The following is a 24,522-nucleotide window of genomic DNA, read 5'->3' as shown; positions in this document are numbered from 1 at the left end:
TGCAATCTTGTTGATGCTTACTGAAAAATCAAGTCAGCTCAGTGCAGCTTGAAGAGTAAAGACAGCACAAGATGAATAAAACCAACAGTCTGTGCTCAATTAAAAAGTTTCTACTTCTCCATCTAATGAAAAAAATAAAGGCAAACAAAAAGATGCGCTGTGCAGGCAACAATTAAAAGACATAAAGATAAATGACCATAACATATATTAAATGCTATTGTTAATAAAGCATAGTTTGTGGAATAAATCAAAACACTAGGGGCAAAACTGTTTGCTCGGTGTGGATCGAGTGAGAAAGAGCCTGATTTGCATATGAATACAGACGAGTAGTAAATGTTTTACAGGCGTATTCAAATGAGGCAAGCCCCACGTTTCCACAATTAATTTTAGAGGGACAATGGATGCTTGAAAGCTTCATTGTTGATCGGTGACAGATCCAGGTAAGCACTGTGGGAAACACAATTTAAATGTATCATGGAGTAACATAGAAGAAAAGGGAAACCATGATGGAGTCAAAATCTGAGAACATCAGGAAATGAAGAATCCTATTGCTCAAAGAGCGGGTTTTCTTTGCAATTTACCTCAACACAACATTCATTTCTCTGTAGTTAATACATATTGTTCAAACAGCAAGCATGTCTGGGTACTTCAGAGTACGTGTATGTACTGTATGTTGGTTTATGTGTGTGTGTGTGTGTGTGTGTGAGAGAGAGTGTGTGTGTGGCAGGCAGCAGTAGGCTGTGGACGGAGTGAGTGATTGCAGCTGTCCTCTTCTACGACAAGTAAGACTGCTATCAAGAGATAATGAGGCCCAAGTTGAGATCTGCCATTAATTCAATTTGACCATCACCACACACAGCAGCTCATTGTTTCCCAAATGTATAAATATCAAAACACTTCAAATCAACTTTAAGTCGATAGTTCAAACTGCTATGTTAATTTTGACTGCAGATAAACTCCTTTTCTCCATAGGGAAACTGATTTTTAACAACAAACCTTTAAAAACAGACCTACTATGAGCTCAGAGGTTGTTAATCGATGGTATATGTTTTTGTTGAAGCCATCTTTCTGCATTCTTTTATATATATATATAATTGTGTTTAACAGTGGAATTGGTGAAAAACTACAGTACCCATGATGTTGTGCATAAGTCGTGAAGACGTTTTAATTTGATTATCCTTTGCAGTGTTTCATGGGATTGTAGTTCTGTTCTTTCCTTCACTAAAGCTGTTAAGTACACAGTCTTGTACCTTTTCAGAGTACGTGTATGTACTGTATGTTGGTTTATGTGTGTGTGTGTGTGTGTGTGTGAGAGAGAGTGTGTGTGTGGCAGGCAGCAGTAGGCTGTGGACGGAGTGAGTGATTGCAGCTGTCCTCTTCTACGACAAGTAAGACTGCTATCAAGAGATAATGAGGCCCAAGTTGAGATCTGCCATTAATTCAATTTGACCATCACCACACACAGCAGCTCATTGTTTCCCAAATGTATAAATATCAAAACACTTCAAATCAACTTTAAGTCGATAGTTCAAACTGCTATGTTAATTTTGACTGCAGATAAACTCCTTTTCTCCATAGGGAAACTGATTTTTAACAACAAACCTTTAAAAACAGACCTACTATGAGCTCAGAGGTTGTTAATCGATGGTATATGTTTTTGTTGAAGCCATCTTTCTGCATTCTTTTATATATATATATAATTGTGTTTAACAGTGGAATTGGTGAAAAACTACAGTACCCATGATGTTGTGCATAAGGCGTGAAGACGTTTTATTTTGATTATCCTTTGCAGTGTTTCATGGGATTGTAGTTCTGTTCTTTCCTTCAATAAAGCTGTTAAGTACACAGTCTTGTACCTTTGTCTTTTTGTCCGATTTTCAAATACTTTGTTGCTTCAAAGTTGGTAATGTTGTGATTCACCTCATAGCTGGTTGGTTTGGTTCATGGCTCATAATGCTTTAGCGAAGACTTTTCTCTATGGGGAAAATGACTGGAAAAAAATACTTCTGGAACCAATGCTGCTGAAAAAGTTGGCAGGCACTAATGAACTCTCTTTCTTTCTTCAGTGAAAATCAAAATAAGATAATATTATGAAATAACATTTTATTATAACATTTTGACATAAAAATAACATAATATAAAATAACATTGTATCCCATTGATTTTTTTACTGTAATCATAAAAACACAGCCAATATCTTCTTTTATGTTCCACAGAGGAAAGAAAGAATTAAGGTTTGGAATGGCATGAGTGTGAGTAAATAATGACAGAACTGTCTTTTTGGAGCAGGGCTTGTATTATTAATTTCCATGACTTTCACACGTAAGCTGCTCTACAGTACACCACCATAAACTTATTACAGGAACAATCCTCCTGGAGCAGCCTGGGGTTAAGTGCCTTGCTCAAGGGCACTGTGGTGATAGCTCAATGTCTGCCTCTTGAGAGGTTCAAACCTGCAACCTTTCGTCCTCCAGCCCTGATCTTTAACTAATGCCAGAGAATTTGGAAGGCATCTACACAAGACCTTTGTCCCCATCACTGAAGGACACACATCATTCGTTTCCTTTATCTGCTTATATTTATGACATCTGGCTTGCTGCAAACATGCAAAATATGCCCAATGTGAAGTGAACTTCAACCAGCTGAAAGAAGTGTTAACAATAATATTCTATTATAGTATGTGTGTTTATTCTATTAGCATTAACATTCTATGTGTGTGTATATTACATTTACATTTGAATTTTTTGTCATTTTATTGTGTGTTTTTGTAATTAGTTTATTTTCCCTTTTTTTATAAATTTTATTTCAGGTTAATTTTTACAATTTTTATTTTTCAATTTCAACTTTAAATGAAAATTAGAAATAAAAAAATTAACTGGAATAAATTGTATTTTATTTCTTTTAACATTTATTTCAATTAATGTAACTTTTTTCAAAATAGTTTATTAAAGTTAAAGGGGAAGTCGTGGCCTAATGGTTAGAGAGTCGGGCTCATAACCCAAAGGTTGTAGGTTCGAGTCTCGTACCGGCAGGAATTGTAGGTGGGGGGAGTGAATGTACAGCGCTCTCTCCCACCTTCAATACCACGACTGAGGTGCCCTTGAGCAAGGCACCGAACCCCCAAATGCTCCCTGGGCGCCGCAGCAAAAAAAATGGCTGCCCACTGCTCCGGGTGTGTGTTCACGATGTGTGTGTGCACTTTGGATGGGTTAAATGCAGAGCCCTAATTCCAAGTATGGGTCACCATACTTGGCCACATGTCACTTCACTCACTTCACTTAAACGATAACAACACTGCTATAGTGCAGAAGTCATATGGATTATTTTTATGATGTTTTTAATGTTGAACTTGTTCTTTTTGGAGTCGGACAGTCCTGATCCCCATCAACGTTCATTGTTTGAAAAAAGCAGCTCAGACATTCTTCTAAACATCTCCTTTAGTGTTCTACAGAAGAAAAAAGTTATACGAGTTTGGAAGGACAAATACTAGTGACAGAATTTAAATTTTTGGGTGAACTATCGCTTTAATAAGGGTGCCTGTTAACCCCAGACAACAATCGTCAAGCAGATCTTTTCAACCGTTTTGTACGATTATTTCAAGAACTGTAAAACCTGTTAAAGCTTCCTTCAACTTCCCAATCCAGCATCCTTACGCTTCTTAGGTGTAACCGAGGACTGAAAAGCCATAGCATGATGTGATGGATCATCCTGTGACAACCTTTATTTAGCCTTCTTCTAATTCACTTCTCCTCTCCTCCACCTAGCCAGTGGCAGAAACCATCCCTCTCTTTCTTTTTGCCCCTTAATCTAATCCAGTCTGTTTGTTTTGCTGGGTGTTAAAGTACAGATCAATTGTGTGAGTTATGAAATGACATTACGGCGGCTCAGACCCGTCTCTCCCTGCCAGACAACATCTCGTCCTTCTGAAAATTACCCCCTCTGATTTATCGATTCGTTCTCTCTCTCTCTCGTTCTCGTGCTTACACGTACACATCCAAACTCAAGACAGCCGAAAAGTAGGACAGTCAACCACCTGGGAGAAACTTTCTCTGACACTCAAGAAGACAGAAAATAAAGAGGATGAGACATTTTGGACTACAGGTGCACAAATGTCAGTTTCCAAGAGTCAATTCCTACACTATTCTGCTCATTAACTGTGACATTTAACTGAAAAGTGACAAAAGGTGGTTTTTTTTCATGGTGACTGACATTCTTTTTAATGCAGAAAAAGGCAAGCATGTGAAGGCAAAAGATTATCAATGAAAACTTGATTGTGCATGACTTGTCACATTCAATATTGCAAGCACACAGTGTTACATTCTCAGTGTTGCCACAGAGGGCACTATTGAAGGCGTCAGTATCTTTATGATCACAATATTTATGGTCCGCTTTCTCTTTCTGGTTTTGGTAAAGCAACAGTTTAAAGAAAATCTTGCTGATTTGCTGAATGTTTAAAATCAGCTACCTTAAACTCACATTCGGTAGACATCTGAAGCAATCTATTCCTCTTTGCTGGTTTATTATAGTTAACTAAGACAAAAAATAAAAAAATAAAATAAAAAAAACGTTTTCTTTACATTAAATAAAACAAACTGATATAAAATTAAATATAATTTTTTTGATTGTTTTCAGTAAATTGCCGAAGCAATATTTCTCATTATTTAGTTAAGCATGATGTAATAATAAAAATACAGACATTTATAAAAAAATATATATATATAAAAGACAAAACACAGAACAAAATTACTAAAACTTTAACAAAAATTACATTAAAAACAGAAAATCTAAAATTAAAAACAAATTCAAAATATTCATAAAAACTTTAAGAGTATCTCAATTACACTAAAATAAGACTTAAAATAACACATTAAAAAAATAGACAAAAGTGAAAACTTTCCTTAGAAGCCAAGTGATGAATTCTACACAAAATGCTAAAAAAGTTCACGTAAAATATATAAATCGTTACAAAAACAAAAAAAAAACATTGCAAAAATGACTAAAAAATAAAGGATTATGAAAAAATATATTGTAGGTTTAAAATGGTCAATAAGGCATGGTAAAAATAGTTTTGAATTTTTACTCCAAAAATCTTCCATAGTGCACTTTTAAACAGTCGGCTTCCATACCACCTCAGCAGTGCCACAAACTGATCACCTCCATGCCACGCCGAATTGAGGCAGTAATTAAAGCAAAAGGAGCCCCTACCAAGTATTGAGTACATGTACAGTAAATGAACATACTTTCCAGAAGGCCAATAATTATTTGTAAAAAGGTGGGGAAGGAGGGGGGGGGGGGGGGGGGGGGGGGGGGTCAGTCTTTCTACTTCAAAAAGTGATGTTTAATTTAGTGTTCCTTACCATTTCTTTGTAATTATTTGTGAAATTTACTCATTTACAATTTCTGAGTGAAAACTGTTGCAAAGCAAATCCTACACCAAAATTGTAATTGCTTATGTTGTACCTTACTTTTATGGTCTATTATGGAAGCTTTTATAGATCAATGTACAGCAATACTTTGCTCACGACCATTTGACCCGATTCAGCATCTAATCTCTTTGGATTGACAAGCGCGTCAAAGTTAGATATCGGAGGTGGTGGACCAGGGTGACTGCTTTTTTCTGTGGACATGTGTCTCCTCTGTGCAATAAGGTAATTGTAAACCTATTGTTCCATAACATTTTGAAAAATGATTTTCAGAAGACGGCTGTACGCTCCCCTGCTTTCACAAGGAAATGGTGGCAATGCACAAACACTTCAGACGTTTTCAGAATGAAATGGACGACATTGCACAGATGATGAAGGGTAGGATTTTTACACCATTTAGAATGCCAGAGTTGTAACTAACTTGTAATCATAAAATAATGTGCTCCAGTGATTCAAATCTCAGGTTACTTTGTCAGAAGCTTTGCACACACACAGAAGCACACACATACAAACACAGGTACATACTGGAAACTCATACACACGCTCACCACAGCCTCAGGCACTGAGTTTGTTGAATTACAGCCCCAACATGCAAATAAAAGGGGACAAAATAAAAAAAACATTTATAATTTCACAATTAACCTGCAAGCGATAAAAAATCTCATAGACAGCAGAAATTTGCATGCAGGTCGAATTCGCATGGGAAGTCCTGGAAGTTTCCAAATTTAGAGAATAATTCTCCAATGCCCTTTCTTTCAGCCTGTGGCTAGGTGGCTTGAGTTATGACCTACTTTCCCCCTTTCCTACTGGACTACAAATTAAGGGAACTTCAACAAGGAGTGCAGCACAATACAAGCTTTTATCGCCTTCCTCACTTTCAAATCTGCAATACCAATTTCTCTGTCTTGCTAGGATAGAAATCAAAGCAATTATCCACAAGACGCCATGCATTACAGTCCTTTTAATATTATTATAAAGGGACTCAAGCACAGCACGAAACCTCCTCATTTTTCAAGCAGCAGCAATAGGAACAAGATAAAAGACACCATTTTTAATAAATTTATCACTAAGAATAATCACAATAAACAATTCTTCAGCCAAGTAAGAATTTGAATAATAATGTTGAATTTAACTGATGTGCTGGCTATTTGACAATGGATGAGCAGTGTTTGATCAGATTTAAAGGGACAGTTCACCCAAAAATGAAAATACTGTCATCATTTGCTTACCCTCAGGTTGATTCAAACCTGCAAGACTTTCTTTCATCAGTGGAGCATAAAAGAAGATAATTTGAGAAATTTCAGTCTTTTTTTTCATACAATGCAAGTCAATGGTAACCAAAACAGTTTGGTTACCAAAATTCTTCAAAATATTTTTTTATATTCCGCAAAAGAAAGAAAGTCATACAGGTTTGAAACAACATGCGGGTGAGTAAATGATGACAGATTTTTCATGTCTGGATGAACTATCCCTTTAAGACCCAGAACTATCTGTTTTACAATTAAATATGTTTCACATTGATAGCATTTATTTATTTAGCACTTTTATTTTCAAAAGCACTTTTTAGGTTGTTCACATAAGTGGAGAAATGCCTGTTTTCGAATGTTTTTCTTGTAAACAAGGCTTGATCTGTGCATATTTCTCTCCTGATTCAGATGAGATGGCTTTTTCACTGGAGAAAGCAATACTATAGAAAGAGGACTCGTATTTTACCCGAAAGCACCGGTTTGAAGTAAAAAAAAAAAACATCTTAATTATGGATGTTTATAACAAACACACAGCTTTTCACTTCATGCCAATACTTGTGGATTATTGTGATGTTTTTATCAGCTGTTTGGACTCTCATTCTGATGGCACCCATTCACTGCAGAGGGTCCATTGGTGAGCAAGTCACGTAATGCTAAATTTCTCCAAATCTGTTATAATGAAGAAACAAACTCATCTACATTTAGGATGGCCTGAAGGTGAGTCAATTTTCAGCAAATGTAAAATTTTGGGTGAACTACTCCTTTAACGTGTGTCTTTTAAAGTCTTGCTTCTCATACTCATCGTCAGTCATGTCTAAATAAATGAGGAGTGATGCCTGGCTTCTAAAAGGAGCATGAAAGTTATGCCATTATGGATTATGCCTGCAATATATCATATATCAATCAACAATACATCATCTCATCTTTTTCATTTTCCAACACCTGGACAGGTTTTGGAAAAAGGGAAATAAATGACTGGCCAGAAAAAAAGACACTGACACATCCAATTCCTTTATGTCTAATTTTGGGTCAAACCCAACTATAATTGTTGCAAATGCATACTTTTAAAGGCAAAGCTAGCCATTTTGCTTCAATGAGCAGTGCATCCCATTGCAAAAGAAAAAAAGTGTATGCATAATACATTTTTCTTCTCTCTGGAAAGCATATTAATATTTACAAACTGAAAAATGCACAAAAAGCATCCACTCACCATCCACTCTGAAATGATGATGTCCACTTTTTCCACAGGAAGGTCAATTTCTTCTATTCTGCCCTTGATCAGTGTGATGGTGTCTTCAAGTTTATTTGATCTAGAGAAAGAAAAAATTTAAATAAATGTTTTATCTAACATTTAAATAGCAATAGTAGATGTTGTTGATTATATTAACTAAATTAAATTAAATTAATACAAAATTCATTATTCAAAATATGCATTTTTCTTTTGCAAGTGTTCAAACGAATAAAATCATTAAAATATTAAATATTATAAATATTACATAAAATGCATGTTACTAGTTTTAAATACCTCGTCTGAGACAATGAATGTTAAAGGGGTCATATGATGCGATTTCAAGTTTTCCTTTCTCTTTGGAGTGTTACAAGCTCTTGGTGCATAAAGAAGATCTGTAAAGTTGCAAAGACTAAAGTCTCAAATCCAAAGAGATATTCTTTATAAAAGTTAAGACTCAGCCACACCTACCTAAAACGGCTCGTTCTAACACGCCCCCACATATCTACCTCACTATGTGGGAAGATTTGCATAACGCCGCCCAAATGTTCACGCAAAGAAAGAAGCCGTAACTTTTATTCTCGCTGTAGTATTGTTGTTGCCGCCGCCGCCGCCATGTCGTGAAGGCACTGTGTGTTTTCGTTGTGAAAGTGAAACTACTTTGTTTGGCCTTCCAAAAGAGGACGATATCTGCTTCGTCATGCCTAGAGCTGATCCGTGCTGGTCGCTGAGAAAATACCGGATCGGCTTTCACCGTGGACGAAGCGGAGTCCAGCCCAGGGTCGTCACATGTGGTTGCCGCAAGCCCGCCGGACGCTCCTTCTTCGAATCCGCCGGCCACGCCGTTCTCAAGCCCGCCGGCCTCCGCTTACTCAAGCCCACCGTGTGTGGCGCTGTGTTTCGTTGTGAAAGCGAAACTACTTTGTTTGGTCTTCCAAAAGAGGACACGACTAGAAATCAATGGTTAAGTTGTATTTACAACACTCTGCCAGAACAGTTCAACCCAAATATTCAGATGTGTGCAGAACATTTTATGGAGGACTGTTTCCTGATCCTGGTAGAGTAGACTACAATGCCGGCTGTTCTGACTCACAGTCTGTTCGTAAGTTTTCATATTTAAAGAATTTGCCACTGATGATTCAAACGCGAGTTTTTTGGGCAGTGTAGAGTAGCGCTTGTTGTTTGTCATTTCTCCGATCACAAATGCAGACATGGTTTTATGTTTACGCGGCGTGATGCAACACAACGCGTAAATAGACAGTATAAGTCATTATAATCTGTAATTATGTACTTTGTTTATATTATGTTTATAATGGGTTTTATTGGTTTTGTCTCGTCGCACGACATTACAGTATGGTAAGGGGCGCAACATTTCCATCACACACTTGAGGTATTCGGCCAATCACAACGCACTGGATAGCTGGCCAATCAGAGCACACCTCGCTTTTCAGACCGATGAGCTTTGTAAAAATCTACGCGTTTCAGAAAGGCGGGGCATAGAGGAGAAACAATAATGTACAGTATGTGGAAAATAATGTAGTTTTTTAACCTTAAACCGCATAAACATTTCATTACACCAAATACACAAAATAATGTTCTTTTTTAGCAACATCATATGACCCCTTTAATTACACTAATTTGACCAGGATTCAATCTCCTCAAAGACAGCTGCTAATTAATCCAAATTACACACACCACAGCGGACTTACCAGGACAACAACACTAACGGTCCCAATTTGACAGCACCTCCTCCCATGACCTTTTGCACTAAGAGTCAGCAAACTACCATTCACCTGAGTGTTTGTGTGTATGTGTGTAAACGTGCGTAAACACCCCCCCCCCTCCCTCCACCCCACCTTATTTAAATGATCGCTCCCATTTTGACCGGTAACCCTGAGCATCAATCTCTCTAAATACTCCATTATCATGACAGCTAATGTTACTAGGGACAGAGTCATTACTCAAGCCTGCAGAGCGCATTTCTGCCCAACCGATCCTTATCTCTGCACCTTCGCGCTATCACACTCTTCCAGAATCCCATTGTAGCGCTCCCTCTATCTGCCCCTCCTTCAGCGGACTGTCTTGAGCTAGGAAACACTAATCTCATTACTGGGTTAATTTAGAGGACAATGTCAGCTACAGGGGGAGAAAGAGGAGGAGGGGGTGGGGGATTTGGGACACTTTAATACTTCCCTCCACTGGATGGTACTTGGTTTAGGGAATATGATCCAAGTATATTGATCCTCTGGGACTAAAGATTGGATTTAAGTTGTAAAGTGGTGATGACAGACTGGATTATCCACCAACTCACCACCATGACTGGTGTTAAATGGTGTAATCTAGGGAATAAGTACCTAAATTGTAGAGACCATATGGGGATTATCTGGATTTGCTCCTAACACATTAATAAAGACACTTATGGAACAAAAAGCCAGGGCAACATTTCACACAACACAAGTGCAACACAACTAGGTTTGTGAAAAACAAGAAAATTCTTGATTTAGAATGACGTCTAGATCACAGACAAACATATTATAACATACATTTATCAAGGAACTTGATTGTTTTTGCCCATCAAATATCCTGAAGTTCTTCAGGAAGACTGTAGATCTTAAACATTTTGTATATATAATTTGTCCTAAAAGAATTTATCAATAAGTCCAAGATGAAATTTTGCAATGCACCTGCATTACAGAAATAGTCCATATTAAATATTCCAGAATGTACAAGTTATTGATTCAGCCATCAGTTTATACACAGAGAAATAAGTAAGTAAATAAACAAATAAAATTTGGTGCAGGATTTGAAACAATTTCCACTCAGAAATTGTTACTCTATTTCACAAAGAAATTATGAAATGAGAAACATACTGATTAAACATGAAATTTTTTTAGACAGACTGAAAGTAGTAAAAAAAAACAAGTTTATGCAAGTTTTATTTACAACTTGCATACATTTTTTAAAAAGGTGCTTCCATAAATAATTAAGTAAACACTTTTATGCAATTAGACGTCTGTGAAAAAAAAAAACTGGTATTGAAACCTTTGAATTTGCTAGTAAATTTCACAAACAATTACAAAAAAACAGCAGGCAACACATGGAATTAAACATGAAATTTTGAAGTAGAAAAAACTGAAATAGTGTTTTATTGTAAAACGTACTCCAATCATCTTTGTTTTAATTCTTTGAAAAATCATTTTTTACAGTGCACGACACTGTTTACTCTCTAAAATCTATCGAGTTGTCTCTATCACGATAAATTGCTTGTGATTGTTCTCATTTTTAGTCACTGTAAACTGCTTAATCATTCAATGTAAAAGTAAATAACACTTTTCCAGTCTGTGGAGAGCTATCCATTGTACATGCATTGCTATCAAAGTGTTTATTTTATTCCTTTAATATTGCTTTTCTATGTATATATTTATTATTCAATTAAAATTTTAATTGAGATACTTCATTCTCGCCTCTATAAAACCGAATAAAGCATCATGCACGTCAGAAAACCACCTCTGTAAAACCCATACACACTCAGGCAGGTGGCACGTAGGAGGCCTCGGCCCAACAGCGGCCCAGCGATCTGTAAAATTAAACTTCATTTTCCTTTCATCCTCCTGCCTGCTTCGACTCCTCAGACTTACATAATAACAATAACCATAATCAAAAAAATCTCCCAGAGACACCACATGTGGTGAACACATCTCAACTCCAACTAATAAAACTATATTCCTGCTTCTGAATGAAATGGAAGTGCCCTCAGAGGTGATACATGAGGTAATTTTAATGGGCAGATAGGTCGTAAAGGAAGCAGATAGTGCAGGCTGGAGTCCATTTGTATGTTTAGCGTGCGTGTGAGACACACAGTGTCGGGATGGAAGTAGGGGAGATTGGAAGTCGACTGGGTGGAGGTAAATGACAGGCCTTTAGGAACGTGACTGCAGCCTGTAAATACATTGAAGTAAACCACTGAGACAAATAAAAAGAGGACTAGTTTGTGGATGAGACTGCAGGGTAATAATAGAGCTCGCTGGCCTGGGTTTGGTGTGAGAGTGTTTCTCAGGCCAGTTGACAAAACTGCCACTTCTCAGGCCAATTCCGCATTGTCACTGAAAATTTTACATAAATTGATCTTGTACATCCATTTGGTTTTCTATGATGCATTCCATATTGTTTTTTGCAAATTCTGCTGATGTGTCAACAACATGATGTTGTATAGATGGCTAACATATACCAAACTTGCCAAAACTGTAAAATTTTCTTCTGATAGACTTGTAAGCATAATTAAGAATGTTTTGAAGACTACAAACCATGCAGAAAAAAAATCCTAGTTGTCGAATGCTGCATTGGCAAAAACATGTTCTTCCATTTTTATGACTTTTTTGTGTTTTGTTTCCTGTGATGTATTCCACATTGCTGCTGCAAATTCCCCTGATGTATCACCAATATAATGTTATCTAGTTGGCTAACATAGATAAAACATGTTGAAATTGTAAAATTGACTAGAGACAGTCATGAAAGCATCATTAAGAATGTGCTGAAAACTACAAACCATCGGTTTCAACAAAAATCAGTAACTGCATCATATGCCACAGTTTCCAGCAATTTTCTATGAATTTATTGGCTTACGTTATGTTGCAAAATGTTTTGGGGGAAAAAAACAAAATTAGATAAATAATTAATAAATATAAAATGTATTATAAAATTGTGAAGAAAACTAACATTTAATGAAAACAATAAAAGCAAAAAATGTAAAATAAAATATTTCACGCAAATATAAAAATATGACGCTAAAAATAATGTATTGTAGTCGGGCCAAAAAAAATCTTATTGTTGATCCCAGCAAACACTGGCGAAACTTACAGAGAGGAAGCTGGATAGTTTGATAAGAAGATGGGAAGAAGTGTCTCAAAGTGGATGAAGTTTGGAAAAAAATAAAGCAGAGAACACTTCGGAAGCCATAAAAGGACTTAACATTGACAGAGGAGATGTTCAGGAAACACCAAAGAGGAACACAAGATGGCAAGATGATTTTATTTTCCAAAAGGGAGCAATAATATTTAGATCGTGGAAATTAAGTATCAAAATATTTGATACCTTAAAAACTTGAATAAATAGTAAATAAACATTTTCTAACAAAAAGTGCAAAGTAACAAGTACAAAAAAAGAGGAAAATGCACAAAGAACTTGTATGGAGATTTTTCCATCTACAGATTTTTCCCTGACCTTCTTTTCTCTGTAAATTAAAGGTGCACACTATTGCTGAAAAACAATCACTACTTAGCAGTCAAATGTCTGTATGCACAAAGGCACAGAGGCATATCTTTGTTGAAGCATTTTTTAAATTTTAACTAGCACCTCATGACTACACCACGTTATGTACGAGAACCTGCAAAAGACACAGGCGCAAGTGGAATGTAAAAAACATTAACATTAATAACATTAACTAAAAATTATTGAAGTCATGTACATATATTGTGCGATAAGTCGATATATTGATTATTGCGACAGGCCTGGCCAAGAGGGCCTTTCTAATATACTCAAGAACCTGTTCATTTCTTCAGTGCAATGCTGACTCACCTGACAATGTCCATGGCCTGGTAGATGATCTCAGATTGGTCGACAGCAATGACCTTCCTGGCTCCCGCTTTGGCGGCGAACATGGAGAGGATTCCCGTACCACATCCCACGTCAAGCACCACCTGCGGGTTAAAGGAGCAGCGCGTAACCTTTCTGCGCTATGCCAGCTTGTCTGTGCCATCTTAAGCGTGCAGATGTGTAATAATGGCACCTGAGGCATTTATCATGCTGACAGGGTCTAACCCTTATTTGCTAAAGTCCACTGGCTGGACCACGATGGCCGAGATAAGCCTCTCGTCGTCTACCCCCACTTCACCTTTTTCTTTCCAGCTCAGCGCGTCACCTCGGTATCCATGCTCAACCGCGGCCGGCTAAAGCTGATCTAGCCAATGTCAGCGCAAAATTAATGGTTTGTATATGAGCTGTGGTGTATGTTATGTGTGTGCGCTGAAGCACCATTATCCTGTTATCAGCCCACTGCAGTTGACACATAAAGCCCCCCTTTAAAAAAGTACTGCAGCTTGGTATAATGTGAGGGTTTTTTAAATCAGCCCTGTCATCGCAATCATTACTCTGTCATAGCTTTTTCTACAACACTTCAGGAAGCCCATACTCACCTTGTCCTTGAAGACGTCCATGTTGTGGTACATGAAGTCTCGATAGCTCTCAGTGCGCACCTTGTCCTGTCGAAAAAAAGAGACAACCAAAGTCCTAAGCAATGACACAGTGTCACCATTCTACTTTCCATTAAGAAGACAGAGCGCACCCATCCTAACGAGAGAGAAATCGCTGAACATGATCCAATCATTCAAAGCAAAAATTTAATTTTAACGCCTTATCCACAGTTAAAGCTGACAGTCAAGGAGCACGCTGGAAATCAAATTAACAATCGTTAAGCAGCATGACATAAAAATCTAATTTTTAACAGAGCCAAGATTGAATTACAAAGCAATTCAAAGGATGTGTGACTAGTAATGATTTTTTTCTTTCTTTCTTTTCTTTTCTTTTTTTTTTTTTGAGGGGAGGAGGTTGCTGTTGTTGGGAGTGGAGATGAAAAATCAAATGAAACTGGCCCTGACACTTCTTGCTTTGCCAGCAGAATTTCAGCCAGAAATGGCTAATTAACCTGCCAATCAGAATAAGTACCGCCCAGAACATACATGATGCTGGAAGCTATTACAATCCGGACAAGAGCCATTACATTTATATCGGTTTAAACCAGAACAAGTAAAAATAATAATTATATATATAAAAAAAAATAAAAATCAGAGCCTCTTTTTTGTATGGTTAAACATTTAGCTTAAACATTTTGAAGATTTATTTCTGAACATTTTTCTAAACTACTGGTCTAAAGTCTGAAATAATTAAAAATGTTTTCATGTTTCTGAAAAAAGTCTGTATTTATTTGATCAAAAATACAATAAAAACATAATATTGTGAAATATTATAACATTTAAAATATAGTTTTTTCTATTTTAATATATTTTAAAATGTAATTTATTCCTGTAATGGCAAATCTGAATTTTCAGCAGCCATTTCTTCAGTATTCAGCATAAAGAAAGAAAGAAAGAAAGAAAAAAGAAAGAGAGGGAGAGCGAAAGAAAGAGAGCGCGAGAGAGAAAGAATTTTACTCAGCAAGAATAAACAAATTAAACTGATAAAAAGTAACAGTAAAGACATTTATGTTACAAAAGATTTATATTTCAAATAAATGCTGTTCTTTTAACTTTCTGTTCATCAAAGTATCCTGACATTTTTTTTTATAACTGTTTCCACAAAATATATTAAGCAGCAAAAACAGTTTTCAACAATGATAAGAACCATGATTAATAATTTAGTATCCATAATAACTAATATGATATTATAATAACTGAGCACTATATCAGCATATTAGAATGATTTTTCAGAATTTCTGTTTATCCAGTAGGATCTGATTTGATTTTTATCCATTAAAAAATGCTTTCAAATTATGGCAGAAATTCCATCAGCATTCCTGTATGATTTGATGTTCTGAAGGGAAAACTTGAATTTTTTTCAAATCAAACTTATTTGAGTGCACCTTCTGATGCAGACAAAAAAACAGATGACGGAAAAGTTCATAATAACTAATATGATATTATAATAACTGAGCACTATATCAGCATATTAGAATGATTTTTCAGAATTTCTGTTTATCCAGTAGGATCTGATTTGATTTTTATCCACTTTTATCCATTAAAAAATGCTTTCAAATTATGGCAGAAATTCCATCAGCATTCCTGTATGATTTGATGTTCTGAAGGGAAAACTTGAATTTTTTTCAAATCAAACTTATTTGAGTGCACCTTCTGATGCAGACAAAAAAACAGATGACGGAAAAGTTCTTAACTTTCCTTACATGGAAAGTTTTGCATTATTTAAAGGGTTATAGATCACATCTGACTCGTGACGGTAAATGGCATCATTTTTCGGTGGACAGTAAAAGGCGTCAGCGCTTGCGTTGCACCATACAGCTCGCCTCTCCTCTGCAGAGTTTCGACTCTGACGCAAACCGCCGTTTAATGCAAGTTGGAGGAGGCACCAATCACTGGCCCTCTCCAGGACGTACTGCAGTATGAGAGCTGATGATCCAAACGCTCCTCACTTGAACCTCCCTTACTGCAGTTACAGCACTCAAACAATGACATCCTAATAATAAATCTGGAAAACTGCAATGTGGGAAAAATTAATAATGGCGAATAATGAAACTATGCTGCATAGAGCCAACCATTGCATCTTTTTTTAAGGAGTTTGCACAAAGTGTGAGTTGCCTGTGACCTCCTTCCCAAACAAATAAGGCCGCAGATATATGTTAGATGGGGACAGACGTACCTTCAGCATCTCCTCATGGATGCTGTAATGCCCATAAGAGCTGAAGTAGGCCTCGTCTTCTTCTTCTCTCAACTCAGCAATGGCCCCTGAGCGTGAAGGGCCACGACTTGTATCTGCGTTCAGCACTAAACCTTGTGCCAACAATCTGGGGCAATGCAAACACACACATATATATATATATATATACAGTATATACATATATATTAAAACAGAGGAAGGCTTGGTCAGTCCACCAGCACACGTGCACGTGCATGTGAGTGCTGGCTCAAAATCTTAACCACTGCAGTGGAATTTTACCCCATCACTAACTTCTATTGCCCCGCCTCTTTTTTTGCACCTCTATCCACTTCAGTGATAGTCTTTTAAACCGAACTCTATGCTGCACCCTGCTGGACCAACTTATACATTACACATCTATTGGAGTTGCAGAGCTTACACTGAGAGTGGGCCATTCTTTCAAATTAGTCGCGACCTAAGGTAATTTTTCATTTTTCTTTTTTTTTTTTACTTAAAAAAATGCTTGTGGACAGTGTCATTATCACAATTGCTTGGTCAGGTCAGTTTAAACAGATCATTTGGTTTGGGTTCTACCATAAAGGAAGATGTAAACTAAAGAGAGGGGAAAAAAAGTGTTTCAATGAATTTACTACGTTAAATTAACTGCTACTGATCTTGGGTTCTGGATTTTGTTCTTTTCATCAACCTTTAAATTTTGAATTGATTTTCAAGCATCTTTGTGAGACCTTTCACATACAACTTCAGCTCTATGGACAGAATTTGTCACATACTGTAACAACAGATAATAATGTAGTTAAATAATTCATTATAAATAATTGTTCTTCAGTTTGGAAAAACAAAGGAGAATGTGTCTGCAGTAATGCTCTCTTATCACAAGTCTGTGGGACAAGTGTATTGCATAATTTAAAAACTGACATGTGAAATTATATTGGTTATGCGGTATGTCACATTTCCAGTCCACAGAGCTTGCATTTAATTGGATGGTTCACCTAAAAAAATTTTCTTTCATCTGCAGAACACAAAAGAAAATATTTTGAAGAATATTTTGGTCAAAACAACACTGAAACCCATTATCTTGTTCTGCCATACTTATGACATAATTTTAATTTTTGGATGAACTATCCCTTTAACCCATCCTTCCTTTCTTTTTTTTCAAATTCAAATTCCTTTAAAGGGGTAATCCACTGTTGGCAAGATGGGGTTTTAATAAAAACTGTCTGTCTATGCATGAAAATATATATATTTTTTAAACCTATGCTGACTAAACAAACCTATGCGGACTAAACCTATGACTAAAGAAAACAGAAAAAAGTGCTGTGGCAAAAATAAAGGAAAAATTAAACACCCATAATGCACTGGGTTCACTATCTGTGAGCAGGAATACAAAGATGCAGAAGTACAATTTGAAGTTTTCACAAATGCCCTGGAACTGTCAAAAGTCCACTGGATGACGTGTTTTTGAATTTAATACTAACAGGTAGGGCATGTTTAAGATGGCATAAGCAACACCGTGTTTCATAAAGTATAAATAACTAGAGCATAAGCAATCAAACTAAAGATGAGCAAATTGAACAAAACAGACTACAGTTGCATAAATATTATTTGTTGAATAACACTGAAGTGATGCAGTGCATATGGAGAGTGAGGCTGATGTTATACTGACTTGAGTTTGTGCAGATCGTCCATGGCCCGGGCCAGGGCTTCCTCAGCTCTCTGAGCTCTATCTTCAGCCTGTCTGGCTCTCTGAAGCAGAAGAGGCACCTGATCACCAGCCGCGGGGCTCAACGTCACATCTGCGGCTTCGATCAACTCTTCAACATCTGACAAAATGTAAGCCAGTAGCACAAATGTGTTTCAAACACGTATGAAAGATTCCCATTTACACATATGTTGCCATACCCTACAATTCAAAAGTTCTTAAGTTAGTAAGAGTTTTTTTCCCCCACAAAGAACGCATTAAATTCATCAAAAGTGACAGTAAAGACATTTACAATGTTACTAAAGATTTAGATTTCAAATAAATCCTGTTCTTGTGAACGTTCTTTTCATCACAGAATCCTAAAATAAAACAATTTAGCAGCGCACAGTTGATCATAACAAGAAATGTTTCTTGAGCAGCAAACTGATCACCTCCATGCCACGCCGAATTGAGGCAGTAATTAAAGCAAAAGGAGCCCCTACCAAGTATTGAGTACATGTACAGTAAATGAACATACTTTCCAGAAGGCCAACAATTCACTAAAAAAAATTTTTTTATTGGTCTTATGAAGTATTCTAATTTGTTGAGAGAGTGAATTGGTGGGTTTTTGTTAAATGTGAGCCAAAATCATCACAATTAATAGAACCAAAGACTTAAACTACTTCAGTCTGTGTGCATTGAATTTATTTAATACACGAGTTTCACAATTTGAGTTGAATTACTGAAATAAATGATCTTTTCCACGACATTCTAATTTATTGAGATGCACCTGTACATAAACGCACATTACCAGATTTGTATAGGCTTTATCCTCAAAGGTTAACTGTCTTCGTCCAATGAGAGTGATGCTGGAGAAGATGTTGCTCTCCACTATTTCCTTCAGCAGCGCCGTTCCAGTCTCACCTGAAGCGCCGAGAATGAAGCACGTTCTGTTCTTCCTCCGGAAATTCTCTTCCATTGCGTTCAGATCCATTCTGTAACGAAAAAATGATTGCGTGCGCAGCTGTTTGAATCTCGCAACATCACCATGACAGTGCAGAATTTGCACAGGTGTACTATAATAAACAGGTGTATTATTAGTAATAACTGCTTCAAGTCAAGAGTGGTTCCACAAAGCTGCGCTCGGCGGCTCAAAGCTCACTGAACCGCAGTCAAATCTCAGCACGATTGTCTTACTGGTAATATTTGTACACTAAATATAGGTCTATAATTGTGAATGCCAATATCTACCTGACATACTAATGTAAAGCCGCACCAGAAAACTATCTTTAAACACCAAGTATAATACAAATACAATCAAGAGGGGAAATTGCCATTCTCATGAGGTGTGGTCGTTCATACTATGAGCAAGAATCAAAAAGATCATGCACTGCAGAAAAAAAAATACTATCAGCACAAGCAGGACAAAGCAAGTAATAGAAGTGACAGTATAGTGGTCCGTACTTCACCTTGGGATCTCGTCAATCTCTGAATTCTCAAGGTAGTAAAAAACAGCGGCGAGCGCCACAACAAAAACAGTGCAGAAGCTTACGGTTTTACCCCAGTTACTCTCAAATGTATCCATGCCAAGCTCGATAAACAGACGACTTTGGTAGTTGATACGCTGGAGCTTCTTCCTGTTATAGCGTCCGGTGTTTCACACTGCGCTTGCGCAGAACGTAGACGATACTGCCTTGAAAAATATCGGTATCGTATCGAAAACAAAATAAGTGGTATCGCCCATCCCTAGTATACATACATGTATGCAGCAACATTACAGCTGTTTGGGAAAGCATATGCACGCGCACGATTGCATTTGGTTTTACTGGCACTTCAGTACTTCAGAACGTGAAAATCATGACTTTACATACTAAAGTACTGTGGCAGAGCAAATGAACACCTCTCAAAAACAAAGCTGTGCTCAGAGTGCTGCTTATGTGGTGGTGGTGCAGGTTTGTGTCTGTTTCTGACTCTGAGCTCATTCTTTTGAGTTTCTCTATGCATAATTTCATAGATATGTGGCTATACTTAACCACTGGTCACCTTACACGTTTACACTTTCTGTATGGCATGGTTTGATATGATAGTGTTCAGTAAATGTTATCTAAGTAAATGTTACATTTTTGAAATTCAGAAAATAAAAAGAACAACATTGATGAATCAATACATTTCTTAACCACATATCATTTTTTGAATAAAACAGCAAGAGGATAAACGGTAAAGCCATTTTTTTTTCTCAGTTTTCTCCTATATATCAAAGGTGACAATATTCCTGGAGGACACTGTATACAATTATGTCACTGATCCAGTTATGCTAATAATTGCATAAATAATTTATTTTAATGCTCTTACTTCTGTAAACAGGTTTTGCTTTTTACGAATGTAAAGTAACACATTATCAAAAAAAGAAAAGAAAAAAGAAACAGAACATTCACAGTTGTCTACAAACCAAAGAAAATTAAATAATGGAAAAGAGCATCCAGCCATTCAAAGCCCCACTCAATGAAGTATTATGTTACGTTACAGTAGCTATATAAAATCTTTACACTTTACAGTGTTTACAGTCTTTGATTGTAGCAACTACAACAATAATGGCCATGTAAACTATATTGCTGCCCAGCTCTAATCTGCTAAATGCAACTTTAAGGCATAAAAATATAAGATATAATAAAAGTTAACATCATGACTTTCTGTAAAGCTGCTTTAAAAATGTATAGTAAAAAAACATACAAATAAAATTGACTTGGTGTGACAACATGGACAACAAAAGTACATAATCATGTGATACATAACCTTATAATTTCTAGGCACAAGAATAGCATCAACACAATGGCTTCTTAAAGAAATGTAACCTCTTTTAAGTGTAAACAACAGGTGAGATGATTACTGGGGGAGAGTTTTGATCTTTATCACCTTTACCAAACAGACAAAAATATAGATATAGTTTCTCAGTGAAAGACTGACCAGTGAAAGAGCAGATATGAGATCTGGACTCCACATCATAGAAGGAGACCAGACCCTCCTCATAATCCACAAACACCCCCACCTTCTGCGGCTTCGCTCTCAGAGACAGAGAGACAGATGGGCCAGCACAAGCCCAATATTCATTCCCATTCCTCAGTGCCACAGTCCAGAATCCATTCTGAGGACACATTGTGATCAGTCCCTTCCTGTTAATAGATTCTCTGGCCACTCCTAAATTCCAGACAGTCTTTCCCTTCACTTGAACCTCAAAATAAAATCTCCCCGAGGAGAATCCCTCTTTTCCCAGGACACCAGGATAGTGATCAAACCTCTCCGGGTTGTTTGGGAGCTTCTGTTTAATGTCTCCATGTCTCACTTGTTTCCCATCATCAGACAGGATGAGATATGGATGAGCTGTATCAGGATCCAGAGTCACATCCACTGAGAGAGAGATCAGAGCATATGAATCTTGACAGTACAAAGATTTAGATGTGTTAAATGTTTAACAAAAACTAGATGGTACAAGTGATTATATGTTCAGCTGTCATCTCTGAATTTTACCTGTATAATGCTGCATCACCCTCAACACTGTGGAGGTAAATAATAATAAAACATCAACAAGTGTGGACAAACCAACATCCACGATGCTATTTTGTTGTCATACAAGTCATTAATACTTTTATTTAGCAAGAAAAAAAAAATCAAATCCTGAGAAAAAAAGAAGTAAAACTGTTTTCAACATTGATAATGATTAGAAATGTTTCTTGAGCACCAAACCAGCAAGAATGATGAGATATTATATTATACAATGAATTATGAAGGATCGTGTTTCTCTGAAGACTGGAGTAATGGCTGCTGAAAATTCAGGTTTGTCACAGGAATAAATTAAATATATAAAAACAGAAATAGTCATTTTAAATTATAATAATTCACAATAATATGTTTAACTGTATTGATGGTTTGTTGTTGCATCCTTGGTGAGCATTTGCCACCTTCTTCAGCCACAATATTTCTCTAGATAAAGCATGACTGCTGTCAAAAGAAATTTTGTGTGCTGTATTTCTATTGACCTACCAGATTCATTGAGTTTCTCATCTAGAGTTTCCTGCAGTTGAGTCAGAGCTCTCCTCAGAGTCTCCACACTCATATCAGTGTTCATACTGATCTCAGGCCAGTTCCTGGTGTGTGGAGGACTGCACAGGGATGGATCAATCTACAGCAGGAGAGAGGAGAAGTCCCTCAGCATGAGGAGTGTGAGTGTTGTCCTGTGATGTGAGACAGAGAGACACTGACCTGTAGGAGGTGCAGGTGATCCTCAGTGTGTAAGAAATGATCCAGCTCAGTGTTTCTCATCTTGAGCTCAGTGAGTTCCTGCTGCAGCTCTTGAATGAGCTCTTCATCCTGTTTCTCTGCTGCTTTCTGCTTCTCCTCCATCATCTCCAGCAGCTCAGCCTGACATCTCTCAATGGAGCGCATCAGAGCAGTGCAGAGCTCAACACTGGCTGCTTTCTCCTGCTCAGTGCTTTTCTGCAAAATAATCAGATTTATTTTTTAAGGCAAATCTAAACATTACCCATTACATATAATCAACATCCTCTCACTTTTCTGAGTTCTGCTGAGTGTTTGATGTCTTGAATCTTCTTGATTCTGTCCCGGATCATCTGCTGCACGTCTTTCTTTGTCTTCATCATACGAGTCTATAGACAAACGGGAACACCCAGACACATTTAATTACTTGCTAGATATTTTAAATCAGATTATTAAAGTATTTTTAATGTTGTTAGTAACTCATGCCTTTTTCTCTTTACTCTCCTCCTCTAGATGAAGAGTGTTGTGAGTCTTGTGGTCTCCATCAGTGCAAAACACACACAAATACATTTGATCATCTCTACAGAACAGCTCCAGAGGTCTCTCGTGTTTCTGGCATATATAGTCCTTTATATTCTCCACAGGGTCCATCAGTTTGTGTTTGTTTAAATGCAGTTTCTGATGAGGCTCCAGGTGAGTTTCACAGTAAGAGGTCTGACACACCAGACAGGACTTCAAGGCTTTCATCTTTGTTTCTTCACAGACATCACAGAGAACTTCAGATTTTCTGAGGCCAAAATATTGCACAAACTGGCTCGTGTTGTCAGATCTTTTACTGTATTTCCGTTTACACACTAAGCAGCTGCAATGCTGACTTTCTTTCAGGCATTTGTCGGTGGAGACTGGATCCGTCAACACTTCCAGATCCACAGAACTTGGAGACTCCTCGTCTACAGCACCACTGGAGGATGTCAGAGCTGAAATGTGGATTATATAATTAAAATATATTTGTTATAATACTGAATATACAAGTAATGTTATTAAGAAAGAAAGGTTAGATTAGTATTAGAGTACTACATTTTATATCAAAGTTCTATCATATTCTAAGCACCCTGATGGTTTTGGTTCTGATATATTTTGTTGTGGAACATTTCTGTGCTTTTTGATTGTTTATCTATACAAACATGGGTTAGATGGCCTTTCGACTCACTGATGGTTCAAGCATCTCGTACATGATTTCCAAGATGTTGTGCATGTAGTTAATGTAGTAACAATTATTGTAAAACAACACAATCTAGTTTTGATTGAGTTATACAGCAGAGGGGGGAAAAACTATTATTACTGGCTGTAAGCATTTGTTAATTCACTAATTCACTAGTTCCTGACTTGGAGGCTCATCCAGACTCCATCTCCTGGTCTTTCCTGGTTTTGGTGATGTTGGTAAATACCCTGCCATTGCTCTTCTCTTTCTAAAAAAAAAAAAGAAAAAGTCACAGCACATATCTCATTTCCCAGCATGAAACTTGCAGTGTCAAAATCTGAAGCCATCCGTCTGCTCCTTAGCCTTAATATTTCTGCATTGTTTTGCATCAAAGGGCAAAAGTTTTACATTTAAATGTAAAATATTTGGTTTATTAAAGTCCTCAAGTTGTTCGTTCAAATCAGTGCAATTGAGTTTGCAGCCTAACAGGTCTGACTTGTCGGGATCACTTCTTTCTTTAGAGTTCTCATAATCCGAAGTGCCGGATTTCTTTGTATGCCTTGTGGTATGCTTTTGTGTAATGTTTAAAAAGCAAGATCAGTCAGACATGTTTAATGAAACTCTGTTTTCATCACGTACCTGTCAGGGATCAGCTGTGCTCACTTTTACTGTCCAAAATCATCTCGTTTCAAAAGACCCTCCAGGTTTGTTGTATCAGTTTAGTTTCACTTTGAAAACTCTCAGTCACCTGCAGAAATATCATAACTCCTCCTATATTTTCTCATGGATATGGAATAGATGTTAAAATGTTGTTAAAAGAATGTAAAGAGTTCAATTAAAGACTGACACAGTATATACAGGTATTGTGTCGATTATACTATTATTACTATTTATTGACTCAGTCAACTTTAAAAATGAGATAAAAATCATAAATCTTACACATTAAGTCAATATATCAGTAAATACAATCTAAAATTTACAATCCAAGAACTGAAGGCGCATGGCATCTATTATTGTTTTTTTTTTTTTTT

The 24,522-nt window shown here is 36.8% G+C and overlaps 2 protein-coding genes across 2 annotated transcripts in view; both read right to left on the bottom strand.

The window, feature by feature from the left end:
* prmt3 (protein arginine methyltransferase 3) overlaps positions 1-19,679 on the bottom strand; it is a 53,603-nt gene extending 33,924 nt beyond the window's left edge. The window contains exons 1-8 of the mRNA XM_016295834.1: positions 19,488-19,679; positions 18,825-19,013; positions 18,224-18,240; positions 18,004-18,160; positions 16,323-16,467; positions 14,090-14,155; positions 13,473-13,594; positions 7,881-7,980 (exon numbers count right to left, since the gene is read on the bottom strand). Coding sequence (XP_016151320.1) covers positions 7,881-7,980; positions 13,473-13,594; positions 14,090-14,155; positions 16,323-16,467; positions 18,004-18,160; positions 18,224-18,240; positions 18,825-19,013; positions 19,488-19,603 — 912 coding nt within the window. The 5' untranslated portion in view covers positions 19,604-19,679. The remainder of the gene's footprint in view (positions 1-7,880; positions 7,981-13,472; positions 13,595-14,089; positions 14,156-16,322; positions 16,468-18,003; positions 18,161-18,223; positions 18,241-18,824; positions 19,014-19,487) is intronic.
* Positions 19,680-20,768: 1,089 nt separating this feature from the next.
* LOC107603119 (E3 ubiquitin-protein ligase TRIM39-like) lies at positions 20,769-24,209 on the bottom strand. The gene is made up of 8 exons (XM_016295833.1): positions 24,131-24,209; positions 23,677-23,759; positions 22,777-23,267; positions 22,584-22,679; positions 22,276-22,509; positions 22,057-22,195; positions 21,544-21,570; positions 20,769-21,423 (listed from the first exon to the last, which is right to left on the bottom strand). The coding sequence occupies exons 2-8, from the start codon at positions 23,744-23,746 to the stop codon at positions 20,876-20,878; spliced, it is 1,605 nt and encodes a 534-aa protein (XP_016151319.1). The 5' UTR covers positions 23,747-23,759; positions 24,131-24,209; the 3' UTR covers positions 20,769-20,875.
* Between the last annotated feature and the right edge of the window lie 313 nt (positions 24,210-24,522).

This window comes from Sinocyclocheilus grahami, unplaced genomic scaffold (genome assembly GCF_001515645.1).
Source record: "Sinocyclocheilus grahami isolate Dianchi unplaced genomic scaffold, SAMN03320097.WGS_v1.1 scaffold341.1, whole genome shotgun sequence".
In the NCBI taxonomy this organism is placed as follows: Eukaryota; Metazoa; Chordata; class Actinopteri; order Cypriniformes; family Cyprinidae; genus Sinocyclocheilus; species Sinocyclocheilus grahami.
This window is presented reverse-complemented; position numbering and strand designations above follow the sequence as displayed.